The sequence below is a fragment of the Halichoerus grypus genome, chromosome 1, assembly GCF_964656455.1.
Source record: "Halichoerus grypus chromosome 1, mHalGry1.hap1.1, whole genome shotgun sequence".
In the NCBI taxonomy this organism is placed as follows: Eukaryota; Metazoa; Chordata; class Mammalia; order Carnivora; family Phocidae; genus Halichoerus; species Halichoerus grypus.
This window is the reverse complement of record NC_135712.1, coordinates 45386320-45408450: the sequence shown is the minus strand read 5'-3', so window position 1 is coordinate 45408450 and position 22131 is coordinate 45386320. Positions and strand designations below refer to the sequence as shown.

Below are 22131 nucleotides of genomic sequence, written 5' to 3'. Positions count from 1 at the left end.
TCCTGAGCCAAAGTCAAGACTCGGATGCTTAACTGAGCCACCCAGGCGTCCCTGAGCCTGGTTTTCTTATAAAAGCATCAGGTGATGTGCCAGATAGCCAAACAATAATTACTTTTTTTTTTTTTTTTTTTAAGATTTTTATTTATTTATTCATGAGAGACAGAGAGAGAGAGAGAGAGGCAGAGGGAGAAGCAGGCTCCCAAGGAGCAGGGAGCCTGATGCGGGACTCGATCCCAGGACCCTGAGATCATGACCTGAGCCGAAGGCAGATGCTTAACCATCTGAGCCACCCAGGTGCCCCAATAATTACTTTTAAGTGCGTTTCATTTTTGTTGATGAGAAAAAAGTAGAGAATCCGCTGGTGACATAATAAAACTGGTGTTCTATTCCCCCGAACATCAAATGTAATGGAGGCATCACAAAGAAATGTAAACTTTATTTTCTAAGCTTTCTCCAATAACTACTTCACTGGGTACTGTGAAAGTTTCAAGATGTTTAGAACCACAAAGACAGCTGATTTTATCTGGGCCACAGAGTAAGGAATGTGTCACAAGAGCACAACATCCAGTTGGATCCAGTGAGTTGTCTGTCACTGGTTTTAAAACATCATTTAGGCACAGCCAAAGTATGTGATAACCTTAGTTTTTAACTTTCAAGTAGAAATTGAATTTTCTAGATGAAAATTCTGAGTCCATTTCACTTAAGAGCTTTAGTAATGTAACGTGGCATATTTATACAGTCATGCAACCATTTCTAGGAAGTTGCATTATTTTATAAAGGCCATTTGATTTCGCAAGATTCTGGCCTCCAAAAGAAAAAAAGAAAAGGCCCAAAGGTGGGGTGCGGTGTCTGTGGGGTGGCTGCTCACCTTGGATTTAAAGAGTCCTCGGCAGTAGTGCCAGATCTGAGTTGTCTTCCCGCTGTAGGGAGAGACGCACACGGATGTGGCCCTTGTGTCAGCAACGTTGCCAGTGACCGTCAGATACTCATCCTGGGCCCGGTTCTTTATCCTGATGTACACTGCAGGCTGGGACGGGGAGAAGCGGCCATTTACAAGAAGGACTTGGGAATCTGGAAATCAGGCTCTAAAGAAGGCAGGCTGAGGCAAGGGGTGAGGGGATCTAGCTTATGCAGTTTCATTCTGCCTCCCTTTAGCCAGTATGTGTGAATTACTCTTTTTCTATTGACAGACCTTAGACCACTGAACACAGAGGTTAAGTTGTACAATAATCTCTATTATACTTTTCTGAAAAGTATACCCTTTTGGAAGCGTAAAAGGTAATCGTTTCATCTTCTGGAATGCCATGTGGCAAGGGGTGGTGCAGCGTCCGGACTTGCTGAGTTTCATTCGGGAACCATGGTGTCCTCACTGTGCTGGGGGAGGGAGGGGACGAGCAGGAAGGCAAGATACGGCCCACCCACAAGGCTCTCACAACAACCTAGCAAACGCTGCAGTAACCACGCACACTGTTTGAGCTGTGGTTAAGTGCCAAATGCCGGCTGTGGGAGTTCTTGAAGAAACCCAGGTTAAGCTGAGGGCCTGAGCAGCTGTGGTAATGTCTGTTTGTGGACCTTTACACTAATTCAAGGGAAGAGACCATTGTATGTTTAATCGTAACAGGTATTCAAAACCTGGGTAACAAAGAACTTTATCCCCTGGGCCTGGAATACATACCCGAAGTTTTCCAATAAAATATTAAATCTAGGACTTGCCTCTAAGGAATAATGGTTAATATTTATTGAGAGCTTAGTGTATGTCAAGCAGTGTGCTAAATGCTTTCTGGGCCATTGTCTTATCTAAGTTAACAACCAGAAGAACCCTTTAAGAAAGTCCAATTATGACCTGGATTTTACAAAGTTAACACAGATATGGGGAAGCCAGGTCAGCCTACAACAAAACCATCCCTCTAAGCCAGGATGCTCTACGTGAGGTTTGCTGAAACATACCAGTTACACTCAGACACCGGGAATGAGAGACCACGTCCAAAGGTGGCAGTGTGAATTAAGTCAGATAATGAAAGGACACCGCACAGGATGAAAACTCCCCAGAAACCATTCTTTTAGCCTTAAGCCTCCCGTCTTCATGAAATAAAATACAGGACATTCAACATCCCCACCTTGGGTCATTATGTTGGCATCCCAGTCAGAACTTTGCTAAATAATAACAACAAACTATTTACTAAGGAAGCACTTTCACTCTGAGAAATGTAAGTGCTATGTAAATGCAACAATGTACCATGGTAAGTCCACCATATTCTACTACTTTGAAACTTAGATCAATAGGAAGCCAGCTGAATTTTGGTACACTGCTGCCATGTTTGGCCTTTCAAAGGAAATAAACAGTCTGGGACAAATTTTTATCTGGTAATTTAAAGCAGGTAAAAAAGACCTCTACTAGGCAAAATGTTTTAAATGTTTCAAAGTGCTACTTCCACATTCATAATGCAACAGTAATGTACTTAAATATCTGTGACTGATAATAAGTCTGTATAATTCTGTAAGTCTCCCACTGCAATTATTAATTTCTTGAGGCTTCAGTACATCTTTATTAGTTTCCTTACCTTGTACGTAGAAGAAAACAGGCGTGACCTTCACAGAGGACAGAGTTCCAATTATGTTAGGACCAAACGTCACAGTTTTAATCAATTAACTCAAGTAAAGTACTAATTACCCTTATTACACACTTGTAGTCTGACTCTTCTGTAATTATACTTTAAAATACTGGTATGCATTATAAGTGCCGTAGTGACTTCCTAATTCCCAAACTCAAAGAGTCGCATTTTAATTATTACTGAATTTCCAAACAAGAATATGAACTACAGCAGTAGCCGTAGCCCTACCAAGAAGGAAGTGACCCATAATACTGTTTTAGAAGCCCAGAATTCCTTTGCTGGGTCTTAAAGCTGTGGCCTAAATAAACAAAGGCAAAATAATCTATAAAAATATTATTTTAAAATAAAATGTTAAACCAGAATAGGAATCAGATAGTTTCTAAAGCACAATGAAGAATAACACAATGTTAATTGTCAAAAAAAACCTTTTATATAAAATTAGAAGCTATTGTTCTAGCTATCCTTTATCTCAGGACCCTGAACAATCGCAGAGACATCCTTCCCCAGCAAGGAACCACCTTTCAGAAGTGAGGGAAATAGTCTCAGCATCCAGCTTGGCTGCTAAAGTTCCTAATGACATAGGATTAGGCATTATTATATAGTTGGTAAAAGCTACACTGAATTCCCACTTCTGCCTTGCTTTTCCCCATGGCTTTTCAGTGGGATTACCCATCATCCCATGTGACAGGAGTGAGGAATAAGCAATATGTGAAGGTCATGAAATCCTGTACCACAAACTCTGCCAGGAAAGCCTGCTAAACCTTAGCACCCTCAGAAGAGTATCTCTGATTCTCTCAAGGGACACTATGAATAATGAACTTTCAAAATAACCATAGTAATAATATAAGCCAGATGTTCTGTCAGACTCTTTCTATACATTTTTCTTATTCAGTCCTCACAGCAATACTGAGAGGTAAGCCATGTGATCACTGTTTCACCAGAGGAATCGGATTCCTCACCCAGAGTCACACTGCTTACAAGTGGCAGGGCTAGGATTTGAACCAACAGAACCAAAGAGCGGCAGGAATGACCACGGTGGGTGGGTGGGTGGGGTGTGTGTGTGTGTGTGTGTGTGTGTGAGAGAGAGAGGAGAGAGAGAGAGAGAGAGAGAAGGGCAGCAAGACCAACTAGGTTAATTTTTTATTGGCTACTATTTATTTAACACTTAACACATCCAATCTGCATATCGGCCTCAGCACTTACATCCACTCTGCTACCTTCAGCTCAGGGCCCAGAATATATGGTGCCACTCTGTAAATATTGATCTTATTTTGGAGGAAAGTAGGGTGTGGTTGCTCAACACAAATTTTAGAAAATAAATCTGGGTTCAAATCTTGGTTCTGACACTTGGATGACTTTTGCCAATTTGCCTTACCTCTCTGACCCTGATTTTCCCATCTGAAAAATGGGAATAACAACTCCGACCTTAAAGGGCTGTTGTTAAAATCAAGTGAGAAATGTTTCTAATTAGAGAGAATTCAAATGGCATATCCACAGATCATTGCACCCGACAGCAGGGCTTGGGTTTTTCACCTTCTGTGAAACTTCCACCACTCCGTACATGCTCATACTTCCTTTCTGTAAACCAGGCATTTTTGATGGTTATACACTGTTTTGCGTTTTACGGTACCATTTTGAGTTGGACTTGTTTTACCCAATAAACACGTAAGCTCCAATAAAGCAGAGATCATGTCTATCCCTTAAATCTTCCATAATTCTTAGCCTCATGTCAAACATCCCTTTATCCATTTATACATTCGTTCCTTCATTAAGCAAACAGTCCCTGAATTCTTACGATGTGCCAGACATGGTGCCAGATACTAGGGGTAGAGCTGTAAGATGTGCACAGCCCTGCCTTCCCGGGGCTGGCGGCAGAGTGAGAACATGCCCAGTCCAACCACAACTGCGAGGTTACAAATCTCACGCGGTGTCTTTGTAGGAAAAGAACCAAGTCTTTTAAGATCTAATTTAGACCAGGAGAGAGGATGAAAGAAGCACCCTGGAAGATGGGACACTAAAATTTAGAGGGGTGAGTAGAATTAGCCAGGCAAAGAATGAGGGAAGAAACTTGTAGACAGAGGGCACGGCCTGTATTAAGAGCCTAAGTAGGAAAGCACTTCGCACGTTGGTGGCTGTGTCATGGCCCCATTTGAGTGAGGAGCAGACCAGTGAGGGAAGAGGCTGGAGAAGCAAGGGGGCCAGAGCACACAGGCACATTGATAAGATCAGACTGTATCCCAAAGGATACAGAAAGCTTTTGAACAGAAGACCGACAAGCAGTAGGTGTGTCATGAATACCAAGATCTATCCCAAGTTGTATGTATGTAGAGAAAAAACTCCAAATACTTAGAACTAGGGCAGACTCAGAGTTCATTGTTTTCTTTGCTTTCCACAGAGCTTATGCTGTTCAGTTTTCCATGAAAAGTCAGTAAGGTCAGTAAGACTTTGGACTCAAAGCTAAAATCCAACATCGACCTTAGATACAACTTAACGAATTGGTTAATGTCTCTAAGATTCCTCATCCTAATCAGAGCCCCCTGTAATATAAATGTCAAACTAAACGGTCAATATTTCAGATGCTATGGTTCATGACATTTCTACTAGAAAAAGATCCAAAAAAGCTATTTTTAGATCTTATGGGTTATTTCCCCCCCCCCACCCCCCCGCTCCTTACCTGCTTCATAGGACGGAGGGAACCAATTGTTTTCCATCCACTGAATGCTGTCCAATTGGGGATCTCATTAGGCTCAAGTAAGATTTGTCTTCCTAAGAAATTGGATCCTTCATAAGCTATCCACCTATATAAGACCAGGAAAAAAAAATAGGGTACTTAAAAATAAAAAGCAATACCTTATCAAAAATACCTTCTTTTATACAAGGTTCATTTTTTAAAACTTTTAGGTTTATAATTATTTTTCTTAAGGAAAAAAAATATAATGGAAAAGCAGGAGGGACTAGGTGAAAGACCAGTGCTCGGGGGCCCAGAAGATTTGCATTCGATTAGGATTCTGGTTTCTAACCTGCTAAAACAAGGTTCCTGCCAGGTCTAAAATTCTGTGTTTCTTTGATAATACCTTTTTTGTAACAGTTTAACCTTCACAGACAGACCATAGCCTCTCACTGTTTCGGTTACACAACACTCTTGGTCCCGCTCCCACTCTTGGGCTCATCCTCCCATGTGCTCCGGGCCCCTCCAGGCAGCTCCATGACCTCTCAGACACACCTCCTTCCATCATTTCCCCAAGGCCACCATGGATAGCTTAAAATTATCCACAGAAATCCCATCTTGCTTCAAGGCCCAAGCTCTTTTGCAAATCCTTCTCAATACCCTTGTGGCCTTCCACTTGGACCAAGTTAGAGCATGTAGAAGCATGCAGGGAGGGCCCTGAGGCGAGTCTTGAGCTCAGAGCTGCCCCCATTCCTTAACTGACACCATCTGTGTTCACTCCACAATGGCGCGCTTCACAGTTGTGACAGAGACAGGATGGCCAACAAACTGAAAACGCCATCTGGTCCTTTCCAGAGAAAGGCTGCCAAGCCCTGATGTAGGTGGTTATCAAGCTGAATAGCTAAGGGGAATCGACTGGGACTTCCAAGAGGATCTGAAATTCTCAGGACTCTGGTCACCACAAACAGTGCTTTCGGAACATATGTGTGGAAGATGAGGTGGCTACCTTGCTCGGTTCAGACAGAGCACCCTGCTCCCCACACTCAAGATCAGGCTTGGCCTGGTTTTTCATGGATGTATGAGAGGACAGATGACCTTCCGTCCACCCCTTTTTGCCTACACAAATCTAAGCCAACAGATTGGTGCAGAGTCAGGACAGCATGACCATGGAGATGCTTACCTACCTCTCCAGCTGTGTAGACTTTTTAAACAGGCAGGGAAATTTCAGTTATAAAACCTAGGCAAGACTTTAATAAACTACACTTCTCTCTATATTAATCTCAACGAATTCCACAGCGGAAAAGCATTAAAGCTTGACCCTCATTATAATCACAAATCACAGATATGGGATAATATGGGGATAAACAAAACTTGTCACTGAGGGTAGCTGGCTGTGCATTAAGTCATATTCTGAGCCATCTGTAGCCTAAGAAAATCTTCGGACAGCCTTCTCTATTCCTTACTCTGTGTTCCCATTCTCTTAACAGAGAATCCAGAACAGGGAGAGTAGGTGGATAGTAAGCTAAAGAGAAGAAATAATGTCAAGGTAAAACAGTACCAGTTTTCTACAAAAGACTGAAATAAGCTGGTAAGAAATTACAACAGGTAAGTCAGTAATTATCAGTTCCACATAGGAAAATAAAGTATAAAAATGCCGTGAAAAGTCCTGTATCACAGGGATGTAGATTTCAATTCCAACAGACTTAGTTAAGTGGTAAATAATATACTGGTATATAGTATGGCGATTAATACGCTTAGACAGAGTAGGTCAATTTATGTTTAAGAAATACCAATGTCAATTGCTTTGAAGAAGAAAAATTAAATTGCTATACATGTGAATAATTCAAAAGCCATTTATTATAATAGTTGACTTATTTTTCAAATCAATTTATATTCTTGGCTCTCTCTTATGTTATCCCCAGATATTTATACAAGCAGAGTTGATTATCACACAATTTAAAAGTCATAAGAAATAAAAACAATCATCTTTACATTAATCATCTAGAGCTATGTGTGTATGACTTTTGGTACCAAACAGCAACAGTTCAGGAGGAGGGGCAGGCTTCCACGCCCACGCTCTAGAAATGCCCTGAGGCCTTCGAGCCTTAACCTCAAGGCCCCTCACTGGCAGGCCTCATACCATTTTTGTTCTAAATAAATATGCAAGTTCATACCTAATTTATGTATCCATAATTGTTCGTATCTTTTTGTAAAGCAAGTTCACACCTAATTTATGTATCCATAATTGTTTGTATCTTTTTGTAAAGCAGTCTCCCAAACTGTGTAAGTGCAGGCCCCACACACCCTGGATCTGCCCCGACAACCTAAATGAACAGCACCACTGGTGGGTAGGCCAGGTCCACCTCAGGATCCTCAGCATGAAAATAAGTACCTGGAGCAAAGAGCTCTAGAGGAAACAAGATGCCAAATCAAAAGACAACAAGACACTATCAGTCTTACAAACAGTCAGTTGTCTTAGGCGGGCAATGGTGTCAGCCAAAGAAGCTATCGATTTCATTAGGTATCGCCCGAAAGAGAAGTGGCTCAACTGGTTAAGGTCATCTGGTCTACCTACTCTAAGACGCATGCTCTGAACACATGGCAGCCCTTCTCCCCCCAAGGGCTCTTCTCCCAGACCACGGCATGCCGCTACATACGGGACCTGGTCCACGGTCTCATCTTACTGAAACAGAAACTACTATTATTACATTGAGCGAGTAAAGGAGTAATAGTGTCTTCAGATCACACAACAGCAGCAGTGGGGAAATAAAAAGCAACTGTGCAACTCTCTCCTAAAACACTGACTCAAACAGGTCAAGCCCCTGTCCCATACTTACAGTCCACTTTTTACCCAGACAGACTGGGTGTAGAAGTGCAGGTCCTTGTTCAGAACAGAGTTCACAGCCTCTTCTAGATGTAACTCTCTTCCTTCACAGTGTTCCAGAGCAAAAAGGCTAATGGAGGGTTCTTCAAAAACCTAAGCGCACAAAAAAGCAAGAAAGCATCATGGTACATGTTGACCACACTTCAGCGACCTCCCAGTCAGCACACCCGGTACTCTGAATCTACTGTATCCTCGAATGCATATAGTTTACTGCTCTACCCTCTAATGATGTTATAGCTAAAACTGCACCGGTGAGATTAAATTCTACTCATAATTTTTGTTTACTTTTTTGTAAATTAAAGTTCCAGAATAGCATTCTTAATCTCATAATGAAAATGGACACTTGGTTCCAATTAAGGTCTGGCTGTGCTGTGATAAGGACACTGTGGTCCTGCCAATGCTCTCGGCTGGCAACAGAATGAACATGGGATGGATTGGCACCGTTTCCCCAGAAAGCCACAGCAGCAGTCATTGACTTGGTGACTCTAGGCTCTTAAATACATTCGTAGGAGGAAGAAAAAGGCATTTTTATTTTAACAGCAACAAAAAGCCAGAATGCCCAGGGACAGGAGTGATTTTTACATGAGAAATTAGTATTCCCCAACCCCTTGTGTCAAAGAACAGAATCAATTTTACTCTTTTTCATTCATCGGTATATGCAAGACACCAGGCTAGAGGACTTTTCAGGGATGAGAGGACAGAGCAAGGCACCATTTCTTGTGTTCAGGACATTAATAACTAAATTAGGAGCATTGCACAGACATGGAAATGGAATCCAGGGTAGAAAAGGATATGCCCTGTGAGAGTGCTCAGAATCTAGAAGACTAGATCCTTTTTGGCAGAAGGGAGCCGGAAATGGGGAAGCTTCGTGGATGCAGATGCTGTGGTCTGTGAGCTCAGTCTTCAAGGAGGCAATGGGTTTGGACAGGCCCATGGAGAATGGAGGGAAGGCACTCTGTACAAAGGAAGGGAGACAGAAATGCACGGAGGAACATGTTAAGGGAACGGCAAGTAGACCCATTTGGCCAGAGTCGAGTCTGACAGAAAACAGTGTCAGGTGCCTCCACTGTTTGCTATGGGGTATTGAATTATCTGCTTCTCCTTCCACTGACAGGGCAGAGACAAATTTACCACCAACGGGGAGTCCTTGAAGGTTCTTGGATAGGGGCTTAGGAATGGGCCAAAGTGGAAGAGGGTCCTTCTTATGCTTACACTTTGTAGAAAAGAAGGGAAAACTTATGCACATGCACACACATAATGCACACATATATACATGAACAACTTTCTAAAAAAAAGAAAAACCCATGAAACTACTCCGTGACTACCTGTCAGGAGAATAGGATCTGAGAAAAGAGACAAGTGAGAGCCAAATTTTTGACTACATGCCTTCTGTACTTTTTGAATTTTGAACCACGGAAATCTATTATTTATTCAGAAATTTAAGTTGGCAATCATTATGTACATTTTGCATTTATATTTGTTTGTTTTTCTTTAAATGGACTTCAGGAAATCTATCAAACGAGTGAAGAAAAAAAAAATAAATGGAAGTATACAGGAAAAATACTCTAGGTCCAAAGAAAAAGAGAGCCAGACCTAAAGTGTGTATCAAGGTGGGGTGGGGTGGGGTAGGGGTGGTAGAAGGTTAGGACAGGTGAATAAGGGATGGCCAGAAAAACTATCATAGTGATAAAACAGATATGATAAGGCAAACACATGGAATGAGCAGATATAGAAAAAGATGTGAAAAGATGTGGCTGGGGGCATGTGGTATAATTTATTATATATGAGGAAATCAGGAGGCAAAATGTGCCCAGAAGCTAATAACTTCTATTTAGGACTGAATGTTTTAATGCTGAGGTAGACACAAGATAATCTGAAGAGATGTGTCCACCAAACACTGGGCTGTTTGATCTGGAGGTCAGGGAAACAAATCCAATGTAGGCATGGTAAGTGTGGGGACTCCCAGCATCTCGGAATACGAGCCAGTCAACGTGGGGGAAATGGAGTAGGCCAGAACTGTGCGGGGTCGGAAATATACCAGGAGAGGGGAGCCCAAAGAAAAAAACACTACAGAAGTCAAGGGGAAAGGAAAGGATAAGGAAGAGCTGTCCACAGTATCAGATACTTGTGCCATGTTGAGGAAGAGGGCGGCTGTGACGAGGCTGCCATGGTCTGGTGATCAGGAGGCAGCTGGAAGCCTGTCAGAGAACTCTGAGTGGCGTGGGGGAGAGGAGGGTGGACTCTAGGTGGTAGAATTGTAGACTGGGTACATGGGCTATTTTTCAGAGAACTTTGGTGAAGAGAAGGAGGGAAATGGGCTAGTGGCCCATGCCAACGTTTGCGGGCACGGTGGAAGGTGACAGGAGTGTGGGATAGAAAGAAGCGGGTACTGCGAGATAAGAGGGATGGTTCTAGGGAAGAAGTGAGTGGTCCAATCCACTGTTGCCCATCAGTTCAGAACCTCTGACTGGGAATCAGTCCGTGAGGGAAAAGAGCACTCTGCAAGGATGAAATACAAGGAAAGACAGAAAAAGAATGCCAAAGAAATTTCCAGGTTTTCAAAGTAGGTAAATGCATGAGTCATTTTCTCTTTAGGTTATGTGGCAAAGGTTACCTGCTGATGAGGGAAGGTCTGAAGTGTGGTCCCACAGAACTGTCTGCAGTGAGAGAAAAGTTGCCTATCTGCACTCTTCCACATGTGGCTACTGATGTGAAATGTGGCTTGTGTGGCCAAGGGACTGAAGTTGTTTACCTTATTGAAGTAAATATTAAATATAAACATTACAAATATAATATAAATAAGTATTAAATAACCACATGTGGCTAATGCTATGGTAAGGGATAGTAATTAGGGATTAGAGGACACTGGAAAAGAATGTAACAATCACTGTGTGCTGTGAGACAATAAGGGAAGCATAAATGGGCTGCCCAGGAGCATCGATTTTCCTTCAGTAAACACCATAAACTGCGTCAGGAAGAGAAATTCATCTCTAGTCACTGAGTGACCACAGGCAAGATTCGGCACCTCTTCTGCTATCTGCAAAATAAAAATTGGAAGCATCCCAAGAGCTTACAGAGGAAATGTCCTTATAGGCATCCAGAGCAGCAGGTTAGAAATGTAGCCCAACAGCAGACTCTAAATTACCCACTAGAACTGGTGACTGAAGGTGGACAATCAAAATTCACAGATAAGTGCCTGACTTTATTGTTGGATTTTCTCCAACATCTTCACCTTAAGCTTAAAAAAAAAAAAAAAAAAAAAAAAAAAAGATTTTCAGCTTACCGCTTTACACATCTGGTTGAGTTACTAATTAGTAAGGAAGGGCAGACAGGGCTCACAATCAACCATTAGCAACATTCTCCCTAGTAAAGAGTTCACTGCGGTAGAGTGACAGATGCCTGTATTAAAGGCATTTAAGACTCACATAATGTAACTGTTTTACACCCAAGAGGGGAAAAATTAAAAACTTACTATGAGAATGTAATTTAAATGCTAAACACTATTGTAAGAAAAATAGGACCTGTGTACATTTTTCTTCCTCCTTTTGCAAAATGCCCATAAAGACATTTTTTAAAAGACTGCCATTATCACTCAAACTGCATCAAATTCATTCCCCAATTTAAAGACGATCTAGCAATTCTGTGTCTAGGAATTTATCTTTAGGAAACAATGTAAAAATTGATGCAGGGGATCACAGAAGATGGGTTTTAAAATGATGATGCAAGGAGACTGAGAACAAAATTATAGAAAATGACTGAGACAGTATTTTTTATGAGTTTATATAAATCAGTAAAAATGCCCCACTGCTTCATTAACAACAATGGGATCATCATGTGGTCCAATCTATCAGACTTTTCATCTGAGAACATCTATTATTTCTAAGCTTAAAGTCATCTACCCTCTAGAGGTTTAATATATATATTTAACTTGATCTTTCTCTATTTAAATTGTTTAAATTTAAATGGTTTTAATTTATAAATATACTTAAATTTATAAATGCCCTTGATTTATAAATGTACTTAAAGGCTAGGAAGGTCAGCATAAGTGCTAACATGGACCGGATGGTGGAGGGGGGGCTGACAGGTAATCAGTCAGAAATAAAGAATGCTGAAGAACTATTTTAAATTCATACTTTTTTCTGATACGTTTTCCAGACATGGAAGTAGGAATATAAACTATTAATAGACTTCAAAACTGCAAACGACAGAATAATCTCAACTTTGCCAGGACAATAGGAAACACCAGACTTTAACTACAGTCTGAGCTCTACAAATGTCTTGGCCTCAGTCCATGTTAACTTAGAAGACAGCCAACCATTTGGGGCCAAAGGCTCTTCTTAGGTGTCAGCAGTAACAGGACATTCCTGGGTCAAGTCTAAGCCACGCAAAGATCAGACACCTTTTCTAAAAAGAGGACATAGTTAAGAAAGAAAAGGAATACTTGAACAAACTGTATACAAGAACTTTAAATAAGAAAAAAAACAAACAAAAATGCTACATCAACTAAAATACATTTTAAATGACAGTACCAGTAATAACTAAGATATAGAGCACCTTCCAGTGTGCCATGCATTATATATAAAAATATCCATCCCCAACCCCTTATCCATAATTCTGAAACCCAAAAAGCTCTAAAACCCCCATTTTTTTTCCTAATTCTACTGGCAACAAAACCTGACCTGAATAAGTGGAAGGCTACTTATAATATCTCTCCAATATGTATAGCTATAAATATATTTGCTACAGCAATAGGAATCAGTTTAATTATGAGGTGCTTTGGGAATGTTTCCTTAAAGGCTGTATGTGAACCATACCACTGTTTAAAAGGGGAAAAATCCCAAATCCCAAAATACATTCAGATCAGGGGATTGTGAATTTATTCACTTATTCGATCCATACACCTTCTCACCGATGAGGGTGCTATTTTTACCCCCACTTTACAGATGAAGAATCAAGGCACAAGTGACACACAGTAGTGGGAGAACCGGCATCTGAGTCTGGACAGCATAACCCCAGAGGCTGGGTGCTCCACTCCTACACCATGGCTCTAACATATGCTGAATACCTGTGACTTTAGTGTAGAAGAGTATTTCCGACTGGCGTGTGCGATTTTGTCCGGAGCACTTGACTCCAACTTGCTCAGCTGGGGAATATATATGACCCCTATTCTTACCTCCCGCCTTTGGCTTAAAAAGTGTGTCAGCCATCTGAACTTGAAGTTCTGAGATCCTGGTGTGAGTACTCTGCTAGAAGGGACTACATTTACATCAACATATTTTTAGTATGATTGGAAAAATTTTTAAAATCTAATTTTTGACTTCAGAGAAAAACTACAGATCTTTACTTTGGCAACTGTATAGTTGAGTTTCAAATCACCACTTACATGGAAAAGGTGTTGATAGTACCTCGGGATTACATTAATTGGTCAGACTCTAAGTATAACGTACACTCTTCAAAACACTCAGCAATCAGCCACTGAAAACAGCCATATCCGTACAGCCCAACAACACCGCTTCAGAGCAATCTCTGCCAAATGAACCACAGCTAAAACACTAAGTACAACTGAAATAATTAAAGAAGAATAAACATAATGCATACCTCTACCACCATTCCGTTCCAGAGCAATACCAAACAGTATGCTGGCAAAAAAGTTACGTGAAATGATACAAATTTAACAGAAGGCTCATAAACCTCTCATAAGACTCTAATCTGGAATCTTTTAAGTTTGGCCTACCAAGTTCATGGTAGTCTTGAGGTTGCATAGCAAATATTAATTATTGTCTGTGAGCTGTTCTATTACTGAGTGCTTACCATGAGCTAAAGGCTGCACACGTACTAGCTTGTTTATTTAAACCTCACATTTCATTAGATGAGAAAGTTGAGACCTAGGGTAGTCAGAAACATGCCCAGGGCCACTCAGCTAATTAGTAAGGGTCTGTCAGGCTCCTAGACCAGACTCTTCACCAGTGAACTATAATCGTCCTCAGAGAACTGCTTTCATTTGGCTTAGAAAATCGGTTTCATTATAGATCTACCTAATTGTTTTTTTCCCCTTTAAAAAAAAAGTTATGATACCTTTTAGAAAAATATATAGACGACCATGCACCCAACACCCAAAAGTAATAAAATTTTATATTTGTATTGAATTTTATAAATACATAAAACATAATTCGGTCACCTTCCAATTCCATTATTCCGGTAGAGCTGAATTAGAATCTCTCCTCCTCTGTAAAGGTAACCACTATGCTGAAGATGTGAATCCTTCCTGCTCATATTTTTATACTTTACTAATGGCTATGCATCCTTTGTTTTTAAGTACCACTGAAAATTATCTTACAATAACACCCTTTAGTAATACATGGATCTCACTTTTCATACATCAATGCTGCAACAAACATTCTTATTCCACCACCCTGCCCCATGTAACTGACCCTCCTTCCAAAAGCTGTGTATGAATAATCCCATTTCTTTGCCACTCAACCAAACCTTGCTGTTGTCATTCAAATGTTTGTATCTCAAGTAAGGTAAAGTTACCTAATTATTGTTTTATTTTGCATTTACTTGATCACTAGGTGAGGTTAAACATTTTTTGCATATCCTTAGCCATTTTTCTCTCTTCTATGAACTGCCTATTTGTGTCCTCTTGCTAAGGTTTGAAATAGGTTTTTCTTTTTTCTCAATTGATTTGAGAGTTCTTTTTATATTCTGTACACTAAACCTTTGCAGGTTTCATAAGGGCTGCAAATACATTCTCCCAGTCTGTGGCTTGCTGTGGTAGGCTGAATAATTAATATTCTCCCCACCACCCCTCCCCAAATGTTCACATCCTAATCCCTGGAACCTGTAAATATGTTACCTGATGTGGTAAAGGGGACTTTGCAGATGTGATTAAGAATTAAAAATCCTGGGGTGCCTGGGTGGCTCAGTCATTAAGAGTCTGCCTTTGGCTCAGGTCGTGGTCCCAGCGTCCTGGGATCAAGCCCCGCATCGGGCTCCCTGCTTAGCGGGAAGCCTGCTTCTCCCTCTCCCGCTCCCCTTGCTTGTGTTCCCTCTCTTGCTGTGTCTCTCTCTGTCAAATAAATAAATAAAATCTTTAAAAAAAAAATTAAAAATCCTGAGGTGGGGATATTAGTCTGGATAATCCAAAGAGGCCTAATATAATCACAAGGATCCTTGTAACAGGAAGGCAGGAGGGTCAGAGGACAAAGAGAAGTTGGGGTGATACACTTTAAAGACAGACAATGGCCATGAGCCAGGGAATGCTGAGGACCTTGAGAAGCTGGAAAAGGTAAGGAAACAGATTCTCCCCTTAGCATTTTCTGGAAGGAATGCAGTCCTGCCAGCATCTTAATTTTACCACACTAAGACCATTTAGACCTCTAGAACTATAAGACAGTTTGTTGTTTTAAGCCACTAAGTTTGTGGGAATTTGTTACAGCAGCAATAGGAAATGAATATACTTGCCTTTTACCTTTCTCCTACTGACCTGCACATTTTGTTTTAAATCCATCCTACTCCATTATTGTTAGGTAAGTTTCCGTATTTTCTTCTAAGTTTTAAAGCTTGTTTTTCACATTTAGATGGCCATAATCCATCTGGAACTTATTTTTGTCTTTGGAGTAAAGCAGGATTCTAACTCTGTCTTTTTCCATGTAAAGAGCCAACTGTCCCAACACTATTTATTTAATAGCTCCTAATATCCCCATTGTAATGCTATTTCGGTCACCTTCCAATTCCATTATTCATGTGAAATGCTCTTCTCTTCCACTGTTCCGTTGTCTCTCCTTGCACCAATATCCACCATCTTAATTATTATTGCTGTAAGTGCAATATATACTTGGGAGGACAAGTGATCCTGCCTGTTGTTCTTAAAAATTATCTTGGCTATTTTGGATCCCTGTCTTTTCCAAATCTAGGATAAGCTTCTCATGTTTTCCCATCCCACCCTAAAAGACACTCTCCTAGAAAGAAAAAAGATTCTGTAAGCATTTCGCCTGAAATTGTATTAATTTGGAGAGGATATTGAGTCTTCTCAATCTATAAAAGGTTACATCTCTTCATCTTTTAGGCCCTTCAAAAAAGTCTTCTAAATAATTTTCCCCATAAAGGACTTACTTGCACTGTGTTAGATTCTTAAGTACTTTGTACTTTAATTAGCATTTACCTTATATCCAAAAACTTTTTAAAACTTCATTATTAACTCTAACAATTTATCTGTACATGCTTTTGACAATTTTGTTTCTTCTTTATGCATTTTTTTTGTTTTTGTTTTTTGTTTGTTTGTTTTAATCTTATTCATATGACTGGGGCTCCAGAATACTATTGAAAAGACATGGTGACAGTAGAGACCTTTGTCTTCTGCCTGAATTTAAAGGGAAATGCTTCGAATGTCTCACTAGGAAGTGTGATGTTTATTCTGCAGGGTTTTGCCGGCCTTCATTTTTAAAATGTACAGAAGAGTTAATACTATTAACTCAATATGGATTACGTGAAAAGTTTAACAGTAACCAAACTCTTCTACACTTTATAAACTCATTACTTCCTTTCATTCTGTGGCTGGACTGACAGTCTTCTACTATTTATAGCTGTGGCCCTTATTCAGCACTCTTGCACAGTCTTGCCAATTCTTATTCTACTTCTTAATATCATTTATGTCATCACAGTTATAATTTCATTTGAAGTTTTTCTACAGCCTCTTGTTACAACGTTTCTTTTGCTTTGCCTGCTGATAGCTGCCAGGATTGGATTATTACTTCAAAGGAGGCCAACGTCCATGCCAGGCCACCATGGAGACACTACAGAAGCAGTGAGCAGAATGCTGGTCGCATGGAAACACAATAAAAGCACGTTACCCTACACACTACAAGGCCAATGCCTGAAGCGTTTATGTAGGCTCCCCACACACCCCCTGCTCCTAACCAACTGTTCTGGGGGCTGTTCTATGGCATGACCTTATTGCAAGCTAATATACTATGTTATTCCCTCATATCATAGGAGTCCTAATACTGGATACATTGTTTTTCATGTCCAATTAGGAATATACCCAGGATACTTATTTGCAACAGAACTAAAGGCTGACAAAGATTTGAAAATACCTGTTCTAACAGTTTCTTTACAGATGAGTTAACGGAGGTACAAATACATTACGTGATTTTCCCAATGTCACCAAAAGTGAGAAGCAGAACTATCAACTATGCTCCCAAGGTCCTTTCACTATAAAATGACTGCAAATTATCCATGGACCTCTAGAATGTAACATATGTCTGGACAAACAGAAATTAGCCTGGAACAAACAGTCATTTGTAAAACATACTGATTTTGTATGAAGATGAAGTCTTTAAGACGCCTCAATATTGGGCACCTGGGTGGCTCAGTCGTTAAGCATCTGCCTTCGGCTCAGGTCATGATCCCAGGGTCCTGGGATCGAGCCCCACATCGGGCTCCCTGCTCGGCGGGAAGCCTGCTTCTCCCTCTCCCACTCCCGCTGCTTGTGTTCCTGCTCTCGCTAACTCCTTCTCTGTCAAATAAATAAATAAAATCTTAAAAAAAAAAAAAAAAAGACACCTCAATATTATGCCATTATGACCCTTTAACAGTAATTCACAGTATGTCTGGAAATGCCAACTACAGGCAACACCTTCAGAATTCTGCAGTTGTAACTAATTAAAGCAAAATCAAGGGGTTGACTCATATATACATGTAAAGTCAACTCAACTGGACAGAAACATTTCCCAGAATTAATCCAGAATCACACTGGACTGTGGCTTAAGCAGTAGCATTAACAAATCTGGAGAAAAAGGCCAGGGGAGAGGCGACTGAATCAGAGAAGCAAGATAGGTAGAGTGTGTCTAGCATTTTCTAGGGAAAGACAACAGAATTTGGAGAATGCACACAACTGGGACCCTCAGGAGTCTCTTTTGTGGGGAATGTTAGCTGAGTAAACTAATCTCAAGATATCTAACTTCATTTTACCTAGAGCTTATGCTCAACAAATAACCTTCTGAGGACTAATTCCGTTTCCCCTGTTCTTCTAGAGAGGGAGGAAAATGCTCAGGACAGAAATCTCAAGCATTCCAGCCATGAGAATCCACCTACTACAGATTACTGTATTGACCTGGTTCACATATCAGTCTCCTAGGTCTATCAGCTCAGGGTGTCAGAGCCACCAGGGGGAAGCATGGCTGACTTCACCAAGAAAATGCTACCTCTGGTAAGGCCTCTTCATGGTCAGTCTTGGTGTCTCCGCTGGAAGCCCACCGTAGCTCACATTCCCTCCATTTCAAAACCAAACCTACTGCCTAAATGTATCTTGAACAAAGACTTTTCAAAGATTTAAAACACTGCATGTAAAGGCATTAGGAAGACAAATGTGTTGTCCTTACATAATCTGAATATATTCTTTAATCAGTTCTTGGAGTGAAAAGGTTATATATATATAGCTCCCAGGTCCTTCCCAAGCGACACCTTCACTTCACTGCTTGGGTTCCACAGAACCAAAACAGTGACATGCAACTGCACAGTAAAACTTAAAAACTTTTTCTGTTTTCATTCTTAATTATTCACTTTTGACTTCATGAATGTAAAATTGTAATTCTTCAAAGAAAAACAGTAATACTCAATAATTCTGACTGTTTCTAAAATGCCCTCCCTAGAAATTTAGTTGGTTAGCTTGCTGAATTAGATAGGAGTCCTGCAAAATCCTTTCAAGATGGTACTTTCATCTTTAGAACTATATATTTTGCTTTTAGTTAATACCAAATAAGTATCTGTCTGCTGGTTTGACCACAAAAATTGCTAAGAGAATTCCTTTCCCAGTAAATGTGGACTGCTGGTCCATGCCTTTTTCAGCCTTATCAATACCTGGGAGAGACTAACCAGACCGCATTCTTTTTTTCTCCACTGGTTTTTGTCCAACAGACAGGAAGTATCAGTAGCCACTTAGTCTTTGCCAGTTGGTGTCTAAAGGGCCACTGAGAGAGACCACAGACTGTTTCTATTCTTGTTCCTCACCCAAGACTCTATTCTTAGCCTGATACCAAGAATACTCTCTCCAGGAATGTCTTGTGAAATAAGACTACATTGCTTAGGTTGGGATCAAAGTTTCTGGGTATGATCATCATCTCTGGAGTCAGCGCTGGTTGAAAGGTCTGTCACTCCTACCATTATGCAGGGCTTCAAATCACCTCTGTGTAAACCTCAGCTTTGACTAAATGCTCCGAAGAAATGATCATAATTAGACATCTTGAAAATATCCCAGATCCTCATTACTTCCTCTGCATAGACCCTATAAACATGGAGCCCCGAACTGATGCTGCAAAGTAGTAATCTTGTTTTGCTCCAATTTAAACTTCTGAGTAAATAGGATAGAAAGGAGAAACTGCTTACTCTATAAATGTGGGTCTCCAAGGTGACCCAGGTATCTTTGCACACACCAGGCAGGAAATCCCTAGTTCCCCCAAACAAAGATTTGAAATCAGTATCAGTAGCCATATTAAGACCCATGCCTTAAAGTAACATTCTACACCTGAGTAGCAAGTAGTTGTGTGACTTACCTAGAATAATAAAATGATAGGGCTATTGTTTTTATTAAGCAGCTGCTACAATTACAGCCAGAATTTACAGTTAATTAGTAGCTAATATTCAAGGAGTGCTCACCATGTGCTGGGCATTTAATAATCATCATCTCATTCAATATCCCAGTGGCCTTACAAAGTACTATTATTTTTGATAGATGAGGAAACTGAGTAACTTTATTAAATGTCATCCAAAATGGTTAAAGTATCAAACTGGGATTTAAGCCCAGGTCTCTACATCCTGTGTTTTGAATTCTTGCCTAAAAAAAAAATATGTATCAGTCTACATTTTGGTTGGATTTCATGAGTGAATCCCAATTTTACAGTCCATGAATAAATTATTCATATTTTTATATTCACCCATGTATCACTTCTTCCAATGTCACATCATTCATGGTAATTACACTAGACAAGAAAAAGTCTTACAATTATGCATACTTACATAGTCAATGCGCTTGAGAGATTTAACTCTCGATGTTGGGCAGCCACAGGAAGTAAGGTCAGCATAGAGGCCTTCTTCTAACACACACTGATTATTAGAAGTGTCCTCTTGGTAATACAGGAGCCAGCTTAAAAACAAGCAGTGAGACATTCAGTCAAATTGCATCAGTTGGCAGTGTGGGCTCATCATCATGCTGTGGGAACTGGGCGAGGAGTAGGACTTAAAAGTCATGGTGCTGACCAGCAGCAAACATTCAGCATTGGTTTAAAGAAACAGCTACAACTATCATTTACTGACTGCTTACCCTGTGCTAGACATGGGTTAGATACGTAACCTGTATTATTACACTGTGTCCTCAATCCTATGAAGTAGAAACACATCCTTATTTTTTATTTTATTTTTTTTTTTTTTAAAGATTTTTATTTATTTATTTGACAGAGAGAGACACAGCGAGAGCAGGAACACAAGCAGGGAGAGTGGGAGAGGGAGAAGCAGGCTTCCCGCTGAGCAGGGAGCCAGATGCGGGGCTCGATCCCAGGACCCTGAGATCATGACCTGAGCCGAAGGCAGACGCTTAACGACTGAGCCACCCAGGCGCCCCCACATCCTTATTTTTTATAGGCAACAAAACTAAGGATTAGAAAGGTTAGGTGATATGCCCAAGGTCTCCTCAACTGTTAAATGACAGACCTAAAATCTGAAACAAGACATCTGCTTTAGGCTAACGATATTAGCTTCATGTAGTGCCTTCAAGTACAAAACCCTGGGATCGATTATAGTGATTATTAAGTACTTGAACAGATTAGAAGTTCTTTTAGGAAAAACAATCACTTGTATCCTTATTTAATGATGGGCTTGCTGTCAGTCGGGGAGTACAGAAACTAGACTCATAAAATCACACAACAGTATATAAAAATCTGTCACCTGTACATCTGCTAGTGATTCTTTAAAAAAGAAATATGCCCATTAGAATCTTTGATAGTGATTATCTTCAATATATCACTCATCAGAAGTTTGGTTAGGAAATGCCTTTTTGAAAAGAAGAAGCCCGGGGCGCCTGGGTGGCTCAGTCGTTAAGCGTCTGCCTTCGGCTCAGATCATGATCCCAGGGTCCTGGGATCGAGCCCTGCATTGGGCTCCCTGCTCGGCGGGAAGCCTGCTTCTCCCTCTCCCACTCCCCCTGCCTGTGTTCTCTCTCTCGCTGTGTCTCTCTCTATCAAATAAACAAATAAAATCTTTAAAAAAAAAAAAGAAAAGAAGAAGCCCAAGGGAGAAATGAAGGGGCTATTATTACTTCCCATCCAGTGTGTATGAGTTCTAGCCCCGCACTCTCAGACCACCAGAACTGTACTTGTGCTCAACCAGCTTAACTCTGGATCACCACAGAGATGCTCTGTAACATTGTAATTTACTGTCATATCTGCTATGTAATTAGGCATTTTATCAAACGTTCTCAACATGGTAGGCATGGAGTTTCAGCCCTTCATATGCATCATTTATTTGGTCCTTATAAAAATCCTTTGAGGTAGGTACTGTTATTATCCCTCCTTTACAGATGAAAAAACTGATTTTGGATAGTAATCCAATTCATTTAAGGTTATGTATCTAGGAAGTAGTGGAACTGGGCTTAAATCCAGGTCTCCCAAATATTCCAGGTACTGAAGCAACTGTCAGAGTTCCTGTATTCTTTTATTAAACTGCAGTTTAATAAACTACACATAAATATATATACATATATAAAAATATATACATACACATATATAAAATGTATATTCCCTACATAAAGTGAACAGATGACTAATTTGTCCTAGATTTCAGTGTCAGGGAAAAACACTTTCCTCCAGAAAACCTTCAGTACTTCCATGAAAATATATCTTATAATTTCTTTCATCTTAGTCGAGAAGAAACTCAGAGCCAAATACTAGTAACAAAATTATTTCAAGTGCCCAGTA

General features: G+C 40.3%; 1 protein-coding gene across 2 annotated transcripts in view; it reads right to left on the bottom strand.

The window, feature by feature from the left end:
- CRYBG3 (crystallin beta-gamma domain containing 3) overlaps positions 1–22131 on the bottom strand; it is a 105889-nt gene that overhangs the window by 3101 nt on the left and 80657 nt on the right. Inside the window, exons 17-20 of one of the 2 annotated variants that reach the window (XM_036070277.2) lie at positions 20180–20306; positions 8118–8257; positions 5287–5410; positions 869–1027 (exon numbers count right to left, since the gene is read on the bottom strand). In XM_036070277.2, the coding sequence (XP_035926170.2) occupies positions 869–1027; positions 5287–5410; positions 8118–8257; positions 20180–20306 (550 nt within the window). Of the gene's footprint in view, positions 1–868; positions 1028–5286; positions 5411–8117; positions 8258–9128; positions 10917–20179; positions 20307–22131 lie in introns of those variants that run through there. The other variant, XM_078061887.1, reaches the window with a different exon arrangement.